Source organism: Rhododendron vialii, chromosome 7a (assembly GCF_030253575.1).
Source record: "Rhododendron vialii isolate Sample 1 chromosome 7a, ASM3025357v1".
Taxonomy (NCBI): Eukaryota; Viridiplantae; Streptophyta; class Magnoliopsida; order Ericales; family Ericaceae; genus Rhododendron; species Rhododendron vialii.
Genome location: NC_080563.1, coordinates 18,691,533 through 18,707,900, shown reverse-complemented (window position 1 = coordinate 18,707,900; position 16,368 = coordinate 18,691,533). Strand labels below are relative to the sequence as shown.

The 16,368-nt window shown below is 38.5% G+C and overlaps 2 protein-coding genes across 2 annotated transcripts; one reads left to right on the top strand and one right to left on the bottom strand.

Annotated features, from left to right (window-relative positions):
- Positions 1-1,029: 1,029 nt before the first annotated feature.
- LOC131333651 (ubiquinol oxidase 2, mitochondrial-like) lies at positions 1,030-4,515 on the bottom strand. Its single transcript, XM_058368282.1, has 4 exons — positions 3,904-4,515; positions 2,742-2,870; positions 1,744-2,232; positions 1,030-1,317 (listed from the first exon to the last, which is right to left on the bottom strand). The coding sequence occupies exons 1-4, from the start codon at positions 4,249-4,251 to the stop codon at positions 1,258-1,260; spliced, it is 1,026 nt and encodes a 341-aa protein (XP_058224265.1). The 5' UTR covers positions 4,252-4,515; the 3' UTR covers positions 1,030-1,257.
- A 7,634-nt stretch (positions 4,516-12,149) lies between these two features.
- Positions 12,150-13,448, top strand: LOC131332754 (uncharacterized). Its single transcript, XM_058367049.1, has 3 exons — positions 12,150-13,013; positions 13,101-13,211; positions 13,308-13,448. The coding sequence occupies exons 1-3, from the start codon at positions 12,150-12,152 to the stop codon at positions 13,446-13,448; spliced, it is 1,116 nt and encodes a 371-aa protein (XP_058223032.1).
- The last annotated feature ends 2,920 nt before the right edge of the window (positions 13,449-16,368 follow it).

Here is a 16,368-nt window from a genome sequence, read left to right as displayed (position 1 = left end):
ACCTGAAGAAATTCTAGAGAGAGAGAGAGAGAGAGAGAATTTACTTGGGGGCAGACTTGAGATGCATAGTTAGAAAATGATCTTAACTAAAACACCCGTGAATTCTCACCGACTGACTGAAGACCGAATTGTCGAATCCACATACATCGCACCAAGTGGTTGATTGTTGCATGTCTTGAATCCACAAATCCTCCGAGATACTTCCACAATCCACTGGAAGAACGATTCATTCAATCAAATCAAAGTTTGAAAATAACTCTTGGAGTTATTTTAGAGTTATTTTCGAAGCTCGATGATCAACGGATCATGTGATTACTCTAAGAGACAAGCCACAATTCACAATCTCCCACTTGTTGACCCCACATGTATGTGAGAAATGTGTGGCTGAGGTGACAAATTAATATGTCCCTAACATCTTTTTATTCTTCCACTAGTTCACAAAAGCATGTTGTGTAAATGGTTGTATGAATGGTTAACCCTTTGCAACATAACTATTTGTACAACATGCATATGTGGCATAATCATTGCAAAGTAAATAATTTGCAATTCTTTTGTTTAAACTCAATCACCAATGAAATAATGCCACATAGACATGTTGTGTAAATGCTTTTATAAATAGCTGTGTTAGTAGACTTTCCCTCCAACTAAATTCATTTTCGATGGAAAAAATCTAAAGGATAGCAGGAATAGTTGCGAGCAGTGGACAAAATCAAATATGAACCGATAACCAGTAGGAATTGGAGGATATGTTGTGAAATTTTGAGTATCCGGACAGATTAGAGTACAACGATTCTGTAATTGAGATTATTTTTTTTATTGACAAAAGTGATATTTTATTAGGAGAAGAGAAACGTAGTCCAACTAACTATAATTGAAATTATACCTAAGTTACATGCACGATTTTATTCAGGGAGATAGACGTCCAAAGATTCCGTAAGTAATATAGTGGGGACGAATGAATTTAACTAAATCAGAGGTGATGTAACCGCGCATGATCCAAACCACACAGGGTATAAGTGAAGTTTGCCCTTTCAACAACTTCATCTAAAATTTCATAGAGGACATAGATGGTCATACAAGAACAGTCTCTCTCAAGCTAGCCAAACAATGTACATTTATTTCTTCGTCTTATTTTTAATGCAATATATATATAGAAAAAGAATACACCATTAAACTGAAACCAATTGAGAACTTCGAACATTATACAGATGCACAGAGACAGAGACAAAAAATTTTAGAAGCTTCTGTATATGGCCTTCAGTGATATCCAATTGGGGCAGGATACTCCCGTAGCTCCCGTCCTTGGCATTGAATGTCCTGCAATTGAGATTATACGTAGTTGCTCAACCTAGAATATATGCGAATCATACATAGGATATATACAAACACGTACTTATGCCACAAAAAAATAATGTTTTACCATGTTTTTATGTTTTACTTATCTGAAACAAAAGATTAGCAGATTCAGAAAAAAGTATCAAATCAAAGTGCATGTGAAGAATACGAGAAATTTTTGGGTGCCGGATAGATACCATGTGGGCACAAAAGAGGAGAGAGAGTAGTGGGGTGAGAGGAGAGGGTGAGAGTTTTAATCAGGACTGTCTAACACACTTTTAGACGGTCCGGATGCGGTGCTCGGGCGTGGTGCCCCAGCTTGGCATCCAAAATTTGTTCGAATGATACAATGCCTTCAGCACACAACATTCTATCGTAAAAGCTATGCATTTAACATAAAAGACTTACCGATGCAAAATGATTAAGGTCTCGGTGATGCGCCTCATCAGCTCTTATAACAGCGACGACATCCTTGAGAGTCGATTCAGGAGGCAACCTCCAGTAATCAATGGCAATTGCTGGAGCCGGCACGTCCTCGAAATCGCCCTTCTCCAAGTCATTCAGAAACTCGGTGTACGAGTTCACAGCCTCCTCTTCCAGGTATCCAACGATGCGGTGGGCCAACTTCGGGGACGCCAAGTAGGCCAAGAAGTAGGCATTGAAGAATACGCCTTGGACGGCAAAGACTAGGGCGCGCTCGTACCACTGGGGCTTGGCTATCTCGATGAAGGTCATGAGGTGCATCCGCTCGTTCTCGGCTTCTTCTAGTAGGGCTTTGATCCAGCCGCCACTGTGCTCGAATCGACGTAGGGATTTGCAGTGTAAGAGCATTCCACCCACCATTCCTGGTACGGCGGCCACTGTTTCAAGCAACATGGCGTGGCACATGTGGCGTCTCTGTTACAATTGAGTAGATAGAAAGTTATAAATTAATTTGTCCATAATTAAGCTCTGGCTACGCATTTATATATCAAGCCTAGCATTTAGACAAGGTTATATAATCTTGACTATTTTCTTTTTTTAATAAAGTAACATTTCAATGATAACAATAATCTTAACTAACTGTAGTTGTGACCTGTAATTACAAGTAAACCATTAAGGTCTCCACTAAAGTACATGTGGAGGTACGTTTTACTATCTACTGTCTATCTTTACCTGTAGCGAGCTAAGAATCCAATAAAACCACTAATATATAATACCTAATTCTATAAATGCTAAGAAATTATCCGAAAAGAAAAACCTTATGGCCAGTATTAGTACGTAAATTAATACCAAAAAATATAAAAATCGGATTATTGGTTTTTTTTTTTTTTTTTATCATCAATCGGATTATTGGTTGTTTGCAGAAATCAAAGGGAATTAATTCGCAAAATAATGGGAAGAAATTAAGAATGAATAAGAAGTACCTGAAAGAACATGTAGGTGGGGTATTTGAGAGCTTGGACTGTCCAGAAAGCAAATTTATCCATGAAATTGGTTGGCTCATGGTGCTTCTTCACATCTATCGACATATCTGGTTTGTACGATTCCCATGGCTGCATTTCAACACAACACCCACCATCATCATATGTTTTTTTTTTTTTGATAAGTCACCACGTTTCAGACATACAAAATTTATGGTCTCTATATCTTTATTTTTTTGCCAGAGACAAAATAGAATTATTTTTAACTTACTGAAGGGCCAGAGCCCGGAACATCATCAATTGCTAGTGCAGATAGCCCTTGAGGAAAATCCCCTCACCAACTATCCTTCCTAACAACTAGTAGGGCATTTTTATCCGTCGAATGGACAACCCCTATTACAATCGCGCTTAACATGAGAGAAAAAGCAAGATTGAAAACAAGAAGCAAGTTGGATACAATCTGAAATGATTTTGAGTCACAGTTATATAGCCTAAACCTAGCTACCATAAATATGTGGCAAAAATAATTGATTCGGGAGGATTGCACTGGATAGTTTTAACTCTAGCCAAAGTGGCAGTAGACTGCATAAATTGATGTGGTCATTTCGTTTTATAATTTTTTTATTTTTTTTTACTATTCGTGCTGATATTCATGACTTCAAAAGATCCATTGACAATTTGACACATCATATTGAAGGAGTTTTTTCCTTCGTATGAAACTTATTTTGTAGTCCGGGGCGGAGGGAAGTAACTAGTTACAAGGGCAAATGCGTCCCCACCGAGTTTTTCGAAATCAAAATAAGTAAGGACAAAAAATGATCCTTTTTTGTCTTTTAACTTTTTCTCTAGAGACGTATAAAGAGCAGTGTCACAAATACAGATGATAAGACACAAATTTAAATAAAAATGTGTTCGAAATCGTTTGATACTCATGGGGCCGGCCACACAATGCGCATGGATCTCACACTCATGGACGGCCATCAACTGATAGGTGTCCAGACACCTTTGCAAAAACAATTTTCAAGTAGAAAGTTTGTGAATTTTGACAACAAATCAGTTTATTGAAAACAAAAAATATTCAATAAAAAAAAAAAGGAGAGAGAAGTTGCATATATATATATATATATATATATATATATATATATATATATAGCTCGAGACATACCCTGAAACAGTTCCACCTCCATGGGGAACCATCCTCCTTGGTAAACTGAGGCGGCGCCACCCCCCAATAACTAACGATAGCCTTCTCATCACCACCACCACCACTCATCTTTCCGGCAGCCGCGCTTGGTGGCTTCGCCGCTTTCTCTTCATCTTTTCCGGCACTGGAAGCCAAATTGCTGAATTTCCTAGCTTCTAGCATGGGTATCCTCACCCACTCCATGCCAAGAGGCCTTGAAAATGTTGAGGCCTCTCTCATGACAGGCCAAAGTGATGATGTCGAAAAGAACCGTGGGCCGAGCTGCCGGAGAAGCAGCCCGGACATCTTTGTCGTGGCACTACGACTCATTGGTTGTGTCAACTAGCTAGCGTTTGGAGGAAAGGAAAATAGGGAAATAAAATGATATGAGGCAGCACAAGAAAATGATTGTGTTGTGAAAATGTGTGTGTTATCGATGGATGGAGATTATGGTGTTTGATTTGGGTTTTATATATACATACTGAGAGGAGAGGAGAGGAGAGGAGAGGAGAGGAATAGGTAGTACTGTAATTTGGACCGGAAAGAGGATGGAAGGCAGATCGATGAGAGGATTAATTTGAAATGGTTTCTGATATCCGTCCACATGCAGCTTACTTTGACCAATTAGTTAACCCCTTTGACTGCACGTGGAATATTCTAGAATAAATCCTCCCCCCTTTAATTAACTCTTTTTTTCTTATCGGCAAGCTGGGAAAGTTCATTTTCATATAGATAAAAGACGAAATAAATCATTACAATAAAAGAAGAATTTCCTTTAGAGAGTTTCGGAGAATATAGAACTCTCCTACTCGCTCGCAACAACTCAACCTATCCCCTAACCTCCCATTTTTTATAATGAAAAAACACAACAAATTAAACAACATAAAAAACATCCACGAGATTATAATCCTAGCTCTAATCCCCTACCGCTTAGCTCTAATGGCCCCATCAAACTTATTATTCTAGCTCTAATCCCCTTAGCTCTAATGTAAAGTTGGACAGTGATTAGCTATCTGTGGTGTTCTGGTTAAATAATTGAGTCAGATTATTATTATTTTTTTGTCTTTATTCAATTTTTTTTTTCGCATTTGTTAGTTTTGTGTGGCTTATAGGTTTGTCTTCACGGGAGAAATCTAAAAAGTAAAAAATTGTGATTCAAAATTTTTAAAAAGTTCACTACAGATAAAAATAATTCAAAACCAGCTGATTTTTAGGATTATTTTTGTCTTTATTCAACAAAATTTAAGTTTGGTTTATAATTTTTTACTTTTTAAATTCCTCTCGCTAATATGAATCAATAATCTACAAACAATTGACCCAAAACTAAATAAATGCAAAAAAAAAAAATTGAATAAAGAAAAAAATACAATTTGACTCAATTATTCAAGCAAAACTCCGGCCTAAATAATGAATTAAGGTAGATAATTGATTTCAATCTCCGCTTATTTTATGTCTGCAATTCTTTTTTTCCTTCTTCTTGTATTTCAAATACAACATATCCTTTCATACATAAAATGATAACAGAAAATAGAGTACTCCTTCTGTCTTAAAATTTCAATGCATTGCGAAAAATCAATATATTCATTTTCTTATCAAAAAAAATTAACGTAATTTTTAAATCTTTTACTACCATTTTAAAGAACACATGGAGAGTATATATAAATTGGTGCGTCAAAAAACAGAGAGCATGTGGAAAATTCAACCTAAAATTGCCATGGAGATTCCAATCTTGACCAAATATGATTGCATGGTTTAGCGTTCAGACTGTTGACTTTTATGAATTCACATTGGGCATAGACCCTTCTAAAGTGAATGTTTGGGAGGCACGTAACGTAAGTCCGACCAAGGAGAGTTTTTGGGTGCCGGGCGGGCAGGTACCACACACGTGGTACCCATAGGCGATCTCAACCGTTTAAATGTGTTTTGGCTGGTATATATGGGTTTTAGAGAAAAATAAAAAAGAGAAGAGAGAGTGGTTGGGTGAAGGGAGAAAGAGAAAATAAATTTGGATCGTCCAAAATATGTTTGGATAGCTAAAATTGCCGGTAGGTACCACTACATGTTAGGCATCCCAAAATTTCTTCCAACCAAGACCTGACAATATAAATAATTATGTACCAAAAAAAGAGAGAAAATATCAATTCGACACTCCATTTCGACGAACCTTCCACCGGAAAGCGTAGAAATGTCCAACCCTCAGTGTTGTAGTCATTTTCACATGAGCAATGCTAGCCTGCTTGGTACTCAATAAGTGGAGCGGAGTGCAATTGTTGCCTCCCTTATACACCTATTCACATGGGCAAAATTCAATTTTTGAAAGCATCCATCACCCTCCCCAAGTTCTCTCAGATAGAGTAGATTAGGTTTAAATAATGATCAAAAAAAAATGCTAGGTATTCAAACAACTTATCTAGAAAATGCCCTGAAAAAGAAAATTCAAGGTCTAGATTCACTCAAAAGACAATCTGAACCCTTGTTTTTTTTTTTTTGGGATACATTCTGGATTAGTTTTTTAGGTACCTACCATTAATGTTTTCACATTTCTTGAATATTTATACTACTCAAATTCATATTACCGCAATTAATTATTAGAGTTGTAGCCTGCAATAACTCTCATTTATTTTATGTGTACATCAATTTATTTCACTATTCTTGCTCGTAATTAAAGGTTGTGACTGCTAGTATCAGCCACTGGACGTTCGATGGGAGGAACTTTCCATCAATTCCATGTCAGCAAGGATGGAGACAGAAGGGGGCTAGTAGGGACGGTCGCAACCCTCCCTCCAACCCTACGATTCTAAAAAAATACTATTACATCGGAAAAAAAAAACTTATTATCAAAATGTATAGTCTCGCCCCTCTTCAGAAATATAACTCGCCTCCCCTGCACGCAATGTCAGTAGTAGTAAATAAATACTCATTGCAAGATTTTTCAATGAGCCAAGTTCCATATTATACACTAAAATCGATGGAGACGTATACGAAATCACCAATAAATATCCACTACAAAAAGACGTTACCAAGTCTGGGCTACTTTATGTATGGAGTTGGATTGCAAGATTTTTCCAACGAGTTCTATTCTATGATAATGATACTGAATTGACTTTGACAAGTCTTTGCATGCTAGCTGTTGTACAGAGTGGTAAGGAATGATAAAACATGAGGTTCTCAATCAATGGTTGCAAGAGTTTTTGAACCATGAGGTTCTCAATCAATTGTTGCAAGATTTTTCTAAAACAAAACAAAGATGGAAAGATGAGGAGATGCTATTCTTGTCTATTCTTTGATAATTACATATGTATTTTCCAAGTCTTTGCGGCTCTATGGAATCTAAAGAAATATGCCATGAGTGATCGTAAGATTTTTTGAACGAGTCAAGCTCGCATTGTTATACAAACGGAATCAATACGGAATGATGAGGAAAGACTCTTCTCATCAGTTCTATGATATAATGACATGCGACTTTGCTAAGTTTTTGTTATTTTATGGAGTTCTAGTAACATGGCCGTTAGTGATTGAAAGATTTTTATAGTAGAGTCAAGACTCAAGACCTATCTAACAAACATGGACAGAGAAGTGAAGAATTCTATCGAAATTGATAAATCTGGCATGCTACCTTGCTAAGTTATTGTCACGTTGTATTTGGTCCCCCAAAGATATTATTAGTCAAGGTGCATACACAAGGATGGAGCTAAAGGGGTCTAGTAAGAACAGCCACCACGACAAGAATTTTAGAAATGCAATTATTATATGTAAACAAAAGTTATCCCCAACTTATATAGACTCGTCACCACTAGATTTTTTGAAGAAAGGAGATCCAAAATAGTATTCCAAAACTATATTAGTCTTTTTCGTACACCATGTGCAAACGACAAACATTATTTTCTATAGTTTTTATTATATTATTTTAATTTTTCCTAGAGTCAATGGCTATTCATATTGCAATGCATGTTTTTTTTACTATAAATTTAATTTGTGGACTCGGGGATACTGCCAACCGAGGGTGCTTAGCAACGGTGTCAAGCGGTCAATCCGGCTATTTATGTACTTGGATTAGATTTGGACCGTCCATGCCGAGATGAATGGGCAGATCGGCCGCTCGGCACCGCTGTCAAACACCCTCGCTTGGTAGTATCCCCCAATCCTTTGCATTTTGCCACTACTGGGGTAAAATCCTGGCTCCATCCTTGCATGTCAGTACAGCACAATGTTCAAACTGGGGCAGTTGTAGTTTCTTACTCTTTTGCTTCAAAAGACAATCTTACCCTCCAAATGCAATTTTTGCGGTTGTCTATTACCACCCACTTTCAGAGCCTTTCTAATATGCATGCACGAAGAATAGTACTTCAATACTAATTGAAATTGTTCTTTATTTAAAAAATATTAAATAACTAATTTCATGTCAAAATTATATATGCCGATCAAATTTTGACAAATATAATTTTGGAAAGACTTAACAAGTAAAACACGAAGGGCTACTATTTTTTTTCCATAACTTTCAAACACACCCTAAAGTAAGAATTGAAAAAAACAGGACCAATAATTGAAGTTCCAAGCACAAAGCAAGCAAAGCAAATGGGCGCAACAGGGCAAAAGAAAAGAAATGAAGATCGATAATCAAAAGGAAGTAGACAACGAGCTAGTCATATATTTTGGACATCCAGCTAGTGTTGATATGGTGGGAGGGAGTACATATAGTAACATTTTGGACATCCATCTTTCGGAAGACAACAAATCCAAAGACATCTGAGTCTTTTGGACATCCAAACGTACGTACGCGTCTCTTTAAGCAAAGCAAATATGCGCGCGCATGTGTAGGATTCACGCACGCAAGTTTGAATCATACGCAGTGATCCGCTTGAACTGGATCAGTGCATGTAAATTATTTCTTGTGCACGTCAATTCAATACAGTGCGTCAGGGTTTTGCTCTGTTAAACAGAACCTGGCATTTATCTTATTTACTGTTTTCGCATCCATGTTATCAATCACATCCTGCAAACCATGTTATAGCTTTAATCCCCATTAAACTATTCCCGCCTCTAAATGGCTAAAGAAATGATTAATCAAATAGAATCACAAATGTTTTCATAAATATCTAAGTAAAGACTGATCTTCGGATTGGGCGAAAGAGTTGCCATAAAACCCTTCCCCTCTCGTAACTTGGCTCCCGAACTCAGATATGATTATGACGAACTGGTGCCTTCACCTTTTTCCAATCAAACAACGCAGCGAGCGTTTCAAGTTCGGCTCCTTGGGTGTCGGACCTTCAAACCCAAGTGGCGACTCTGAATTGAGCGCTCGTCCTGCTAGCGCTCCCTCAATCTGCCTATTTTTTAGGGAACGTTGCCCACACAAATCAAGAAACAAAAATTAATAAATGATGAACAATACCAAATACAAGATATATGTGGAAAACCTCTTAAAAGGGATAAAAATTACGGGAGAAAATCAAACCACTAAAAATAATCAACGTGCAATTACAAAATCATCATAACTAACACAATCGTGAATCTTCACCAATTGACTGAAGACCGAATTGTCGAATCCACGTACATCGCACCAAGTGGTTGATTAATGCACATCTTGAATCCACAAATCCTCCGAGATACTTCCAGAATCCACTGGAAGAACGATTCACTCAATCGAATCAAAGTTTGAAAATAACTCTTCACTACAAGAAATTTGGGATTTCCCAATGGTTTTTTTAGTAACATTTGAAAAAACTGTCGATATAGATGGTGTGCAGCAACGGTTTGCAAAACGTTACTAGAAACAGGACTATAACGACGGTTTTCATGCAACCGTTACTAGATTACAAGACTATAGCAACAGTTTTCCATAACCGTCACTAAAAACCGGACTATAGCGACGGTTTCCAATAACCGTTACTATAAACCAGACTATAGCGACAGTTTTCATTAACCGTTAGTAGATTTTCACACCGCCAAAATCAATTTTCTTTCATGCGATCGGTTTTCTAAATTCGAACTAACAATCGAGACGGTTGACTTTTTTTTTCATGTTGATTAAATCATTCTCATAAAAATTTGACTCAATCGGATTTGTAATTATATTTAAAATATATACGTTTCATGTAATTTATGATAACAATTAAACTACGTCTTGTGTTGTATTTGAACGTATAGTAGCAACTCGACCACAACACAACTATGATGATTGAGACCATTGATTTTGTTTTCCTTGTTGATTAAATCATTCTCATAAAAATTTGGCTTGATCGAGTTTAGAAAACTTCTTTATTGAGACAAAATTTCATTAGTAAAATAAATTTTTCTGCCCGATCAAGTATATAACGATACCCGATTAATTTCATTTTTCGTATGAATGATGTACTCTTTACTATGTAAAAAATAGATGGTTCGAATTGGAAAAAAAAAAAAAAAAAGGTGTTTGTATAGTATAAACCGAATTTAAAAACTTGGATTAAGAATAAATCGATAAAACTCTAATGACATAAGCTAGCCCAGCCAGTTTGCATAGTATAAATATTAGAAAGCCCTTGATATTACACAAGTGCTGGGCTAGCCCAGCTGGTTTGTACTCGCGCGCGCATACGCGAGGTTCTGGGTTCGATTTCCAGGAGGAGCAAAATTGTTGTGTTGCCTTTCATGCGCCACGCGGCGATAGGTGGGGGCCACGTTAGCGCCACGTGGCTGCCATGTCATATTTTACCCTAGATTTTTAAAAAAAAAACTTGCCTTTAGCAACGGTTACAAGCGTTGCTAAAAAAACCGTTACTAAAAAAAAAATTTGTACCAACGCTCGTCAAAACCGTTGCTATACCTCTACACCAACGGATATTTTGCAACGGTTGGTGAATCGTTGGTATTACTATGTAGAAACTTTATGTCCATCTCAAAATCAATTGGCAATGAGAAACCAATTGTCAATGAATGGAGAGGTCCCAGATGTTATTAAGTGATCACCCATTCTACTCCCAAGCAATGTGAGATTCATTTTCTTAACATCCCCCCTCACGTGCAGTCACGTATGAGGTCTGTCATGTGTGGTCACTTTTTGAGTCCTATCATCGTGCAGCCTTTTTGCTTATCTGTCATCGTGAGGTGTGGATTGTAAATTTTTTTTTATAAAATGTGAGATGAAACGGGCCCCGCTCTGACACCCTAGCTTTCAACCACCACTGTCGTACATCTCCAACCTCAACCAAATCAATTGAAAACCATTCCCCTACTTAACCCATCCTCGAAAAAAGCTTCTGTTATTCCTAAACTAGTCAACATCGATCCTCAACAAACCCAATACAGTCATCATTAACCCTCGTCGGCGCCGAAAGAACTCCAGTCGGCATTGTCCAGTCATCGTCCAGTCTCCAGCAACACCAATCGACATCATCCAGTCTCCAATAACACTCGCCCACCTCAGCAAACCATTCGCCGACTACCATCGGCCACCCTTCACCCTTGCCAACCACTGGGCTATGATTTTCGGACTCCGGCAACTGTCCGTTGTGCTCAAAATTGACTGGGTTCTTCCGTTTTTCCCTCGAATCACCTGGGTTTTGCTTGTTTGAGGTATTATTGCTAGTATTTTTCAGATCTCTTGTGATTTTCGAATCTTGATGTAAGTCAGACCCTTTTATGTTGTTCGGAGCTCCATTGGTTAACATTGCAGTCTGTTAGTGCGGTTGGATCATGTTACAGTCAGTTGGATATTGCTGGTTTATGTTATTTTTTACTCCTATTGTGTGGATTATGGTTTCTGTGGCTGTTGCTTCATTGGAGATGTTGGGTTACAGTTGGTCATGTTGGATTTGAGCAGTAGCAGGTTCATACACGTTGGTATTGGTCGTTTGATCTGATGTTAGTTATTTTTGGTTTAGTATAGATGGTTGGATTAGTTGGTCGTTGGTGATTATTGTGTTTGTGCTCCTTATGTGTTTGGAAAAATGACTGAGGAGAAAACAGGTTCAGGCCATCTTTCTACAGTTGTTGGTACTATTTCTAGTTCTAATTCTATTGGTATTGGTAGTCTTTTTAGTGGCTCTCGGTCTCGTGAGCGGCACTCAATTACCTCCACACCATTAAATGGGGGCAATTATGTTCTTTGAGATAAAGATGTTGAGGTGTATTATATGGGTTAGTCGGAGGACTCTTATTTGACTGATGAGCCCCCTGCTACAGATGCACCCACATATGGGGCCTAGAAACTTGTTGATGCCCATATTCGTTCAGAGTTATGAAATAGTATGACGGAACAAGTTGCTAGTACGCTAATGTTTTGTGAAACAGCTAGAGAAGTGTGGACACAAGCAAAAGAGTTGTATTCAGGTGTCGACAATCTCTGTCGTACGTATGATCTTCATCAGTCTTTCTTTAATATATCTCAGGGTGATGATTCTTTTGAGGATTATTATGCTACGTTCCGGCGTATTTGTAATGAGTTGGATATCTGTGAGCCACTTTCTGCTGATATTCAAGTCATACGGTGCCAGCGTGAGTGCATGAGGGTTACTCGTTTCTTATATGGTGCATCATCCACTTTCAAACCTATGGGTAATCAGATTTTGTGGGATCGTGATTTACCTCCTCTCAGTGAGGTATTCAGTCGTCTCCGGCAGTTATCGTCTATTTCTGGTACACCGGCTCCTGACCGATCTGCTTTGACTTCCGCTGTTTCTGATAGCTCTGTGTTCTCAGTTAGTCGTGGCCTTGGTCGCAGCCGTGATTCTGGGTTTCGAGGTTGTGGTCGCAATTTTGGGATGAATGGTCGTGGTTCTGGTGGCCGTAAAGACACTGTTATTGGTGGTCGAGATGATCGTACATTTAGTAGTGGTGGCCGCATGACAGAGGGAGGTCGCGGTCGTGGCCGTGGTGCTCAGTTGTGTACTTACTGTGGGGTGACCAATCATTGGGTGGACACATGTTATGAGTTGTATGGCTTCCCTCAGGCTCATCAGGCCATTGTCTTTGAGGATACTAGACAATTTGCTCAATCTTCTGCTGATAGTGTGGTTGTTTCAGCTGATGAGTACCAGCGTTTATTGTCATTTCAGATTGCAACAGGATCTTCCATTGCTATGCTTTCTCAGATCGGTCCATCTATTGCTTGTGTTACCTCCTCTTCTTCCTCTCCTTGAGTTATTGACTCAAGCGCCACTGATCATACGACTGGTACATCTATTTTCTTTGATCGACAGCCAGTTGGTAGATCATCTCATGTTACCTTGGCTGATGGCTCTACCACAACTGTTACTGGTTTTGGTTCCGTCCCTGTCACTTCCTTTCCTACTTTGTCATCTGTTTTACATGTACCTCGTTTACCGTTTAATCTTATGTCTGTTAGCCCCCTTACAAAATCTTTAAACTGTTCCATCAAATTTCTTCCTCATGGCTGTGTTTTTCAGGATCTCCAGACGGGGAAGAAGATTAGTGGGGGCACTGAACAAGGTGGCCTATATTACCTAACTGATCCTCAGCCTGCAGCTCTTCAAACATTAGAATCTCCCTACCGACAACACTGTCATCTTGGTCATCCTGCTCTTTAGAGTCTGAAGCATCTTGCGCCCTTCTATCATTCCATTAATAAGTTGGTCTGTGAGGCCTGTGAGTTTAGTAAACACCGTAGAGTCACTTTTTTACCCCGGGTTGAGCGTTGTGCGTCACGTCTTTTTCAATTAGTTCATTCAGACATTTGGAGGCCTATTCATATGCCCAGTGTTTCTGGTTTTCAGTATTATGTTATTTTTGTGGATGATTTTTCTCATATCACATATCTTTATTTAATGAAAGAGAGATCTGAATTGAAATCAGTTTTTTAAACTTTTTACATGGAAGTCAAAACTCAATTTGATACTTCTGTTAAGATATTTCGTTCAGATAATGTCCACGAATATTTTCACCATCTACTTTCTCAGTTTTTCGCTGATCATGGCATTGTTCACCAATCGTTTTGCTCTCAGACTCCACAACAAAATGGAATTGCTGAGTGCAAGACTAGGCACTTATCTGAGGTTATGCGTACTCTATTGTTTCAAATGCAGGTCCCTAAGTCCTATTGAAGTGATGATGTTCTCACTGCATGTTACCTAATCAACCGTATGCCTTATACAGTCTTAAGTGGTCAGGTTCCCCATACGGTGTTATTTCCTGGTCAGCCTCTCCACTCTCTCCCTCCTCGAGTTTTTGGGTGTACCTGTTATGTTCACGCTCTTGACCTTGATAAGAGTAAACTTGATCCTCGATCTTTTAAGTGTATCTTTCTGGGATACTCACACACCCAGAAAGGATATCGCTGTTACTCTCCTTCTTTACGTCATCACTTTGTCTGTGTTGATGTCACGTTCAATGAGTCGTTGCCATATTACTCGGATCCTGTTACTACCACCAACGTTCTTCCCCTTGAGTCTATATTACCTATGTCTATTCCTACTGGCACTGTTTCACCCAACCCTTTGCAGGTATATGTTCGTCGTTTCCCGGCACCAGTACCGCCTCTGCCTCAATCTGTTGAACTCTCTGTGCCCACGCCTCTGTCTTCTCCCCCGTCGCCGGATCCGCCTACCCCTGGTTATCCGACTCTTGAGAATCGTCGTCCTCCGGTAAAATATGGTTATACTACTATCTCGAGCACTTTTCATCCTATTTCTCTATTTATCTCTTATGCTCATCTCTCTCCATCCCTTCGTACTTTTACTACTACTATTTCTTCCGTTTCTGTTCCTAAAAATGTTCATGAGGCATTATCCTGGTTTGAGTGGCGGACAGCTATGGTAGATGATAGGTGCATAAATATGTCTATTTGCGCTCCCTAACTTAGGTTATATCCGTTTAGTATGTTATATGGGGTTTGATACTTGTTATTTATGTTTTAGAACTCATGGAGCCGGTGAATAATATTTGGAGCTAAAGGTCCACGCACGCACAACAGAAAAAATAAAAGGTCTGCGCTCTCGGCTGTGTAATCACGCTATCAGAGAACGGGGGCTGCCGAGCCGATTTCTTTGGTTCCAATATTGTTTAGTTTCTTCCGAGTTTTTCTTTCCTTCAAGTTATAAAGTCTTGTTCAACTACTTGCATTCCGGTAACTCATTTTAATTTATGTTTTTCATTAAAGTTATTCGTTTGTGTTTGTTTAATATTGATCTCTCATTTATTTTTTTTATCTCAAGTACTAGGAAATATGTTTCAATTTAGGGTTTCTTTTGTTTCTTATTTAATGACCAGTGAGTAGTCGTTCAGGTAGGGTCGCGGGATGATTAGCACACCGTGGCCAATTCGGGCAGTGCTCCTTTTTCTTCAACAATTAAAATGATAATTTTAGATTGGAAAAATACTTCCCGTAGACGAATCCGGGCATTGTCAGAGCCCATGTGAACGGAAGAATGGGGTCCAAAACTCATTCTCCGCTGCGCATGGGTAAACAGTAACCATAGGGGCATCTTACGGGGTATCTTTTTTAATCTAAAATTGAACGTTTTTAAGAATACCGAATGGAGCAGGTTAATCTTCGGACTGGTTACGAGTGCTATGAACCCTACAACCGTACCTCATTTTAATTATTTGAAAAAAATAGTTATTTCGTAAGTTTAGTTAAATCTCATTTAAAACGACAAGTGGTGGCTACCTAAGAGGCTGTTTAAATTATAACAACCCGATTTCTTTTAATCAGCACATATCACTGTCTTTGTGGATTCGACTCTAGATTTATCGGATATTGTGCTACGTCGGTCTCCGCCCTATGCTTGGGGTAACCCATTAATTTAGGACTAGGAAATCGTCAAGCATTTTTTGCACCGTTACCGGGGACGATAACGTGTGTTAAGAATTCGGGTAATTATTTTTTATTTATTTTCTTTTTAGTACTTTATTTTTTTTTTATCGTTGAAAAGAAAAAAAATGGCCCATTTTGCAAGGTGGTATGGATGTTATGTAAACCAATTTGATTGTTCAGTGTCACTTCCTAGATTTTATGGTTTGGCCTCAGAAAATCTTTTTTCGCATATTCATGACCTTAAGAAAGTTTTTGCCAGCGATGAAGTGACTCTTTTACATGTATTCCCAGCATCTTTGCGTGATAATACTCTTGATTGGTTTAATTTTTTGAGTCCAAGATTGACATGAAGTGAGACTGTAATACAGTTTTTCAAAACTTTCAATCCCTCATATGAGACTCGTATGCTTTTACAAGAACTATCAGATTTCTCTGAACAAGATGATAAGTCTTTGTCACAGTGTTAGGAGCGATTTAAATTTGTCGTATTCTCTTGGCCGGTCGAGTTTTAACTGTGAGCTTGGCAGTCTTTTTGTTATCTTTTGCCGTAGTTTAAATCCTAAGCCATGCCAGGTGAATTTTAGGTCCACTGATGAATTTCTGGATAAAAACGCTGATATCAATTATTAGGACAGTGAGGGACACCACACACACAAACACAAGCAGTGATTTCCAAAAAAAATAGTGGTGGGGTT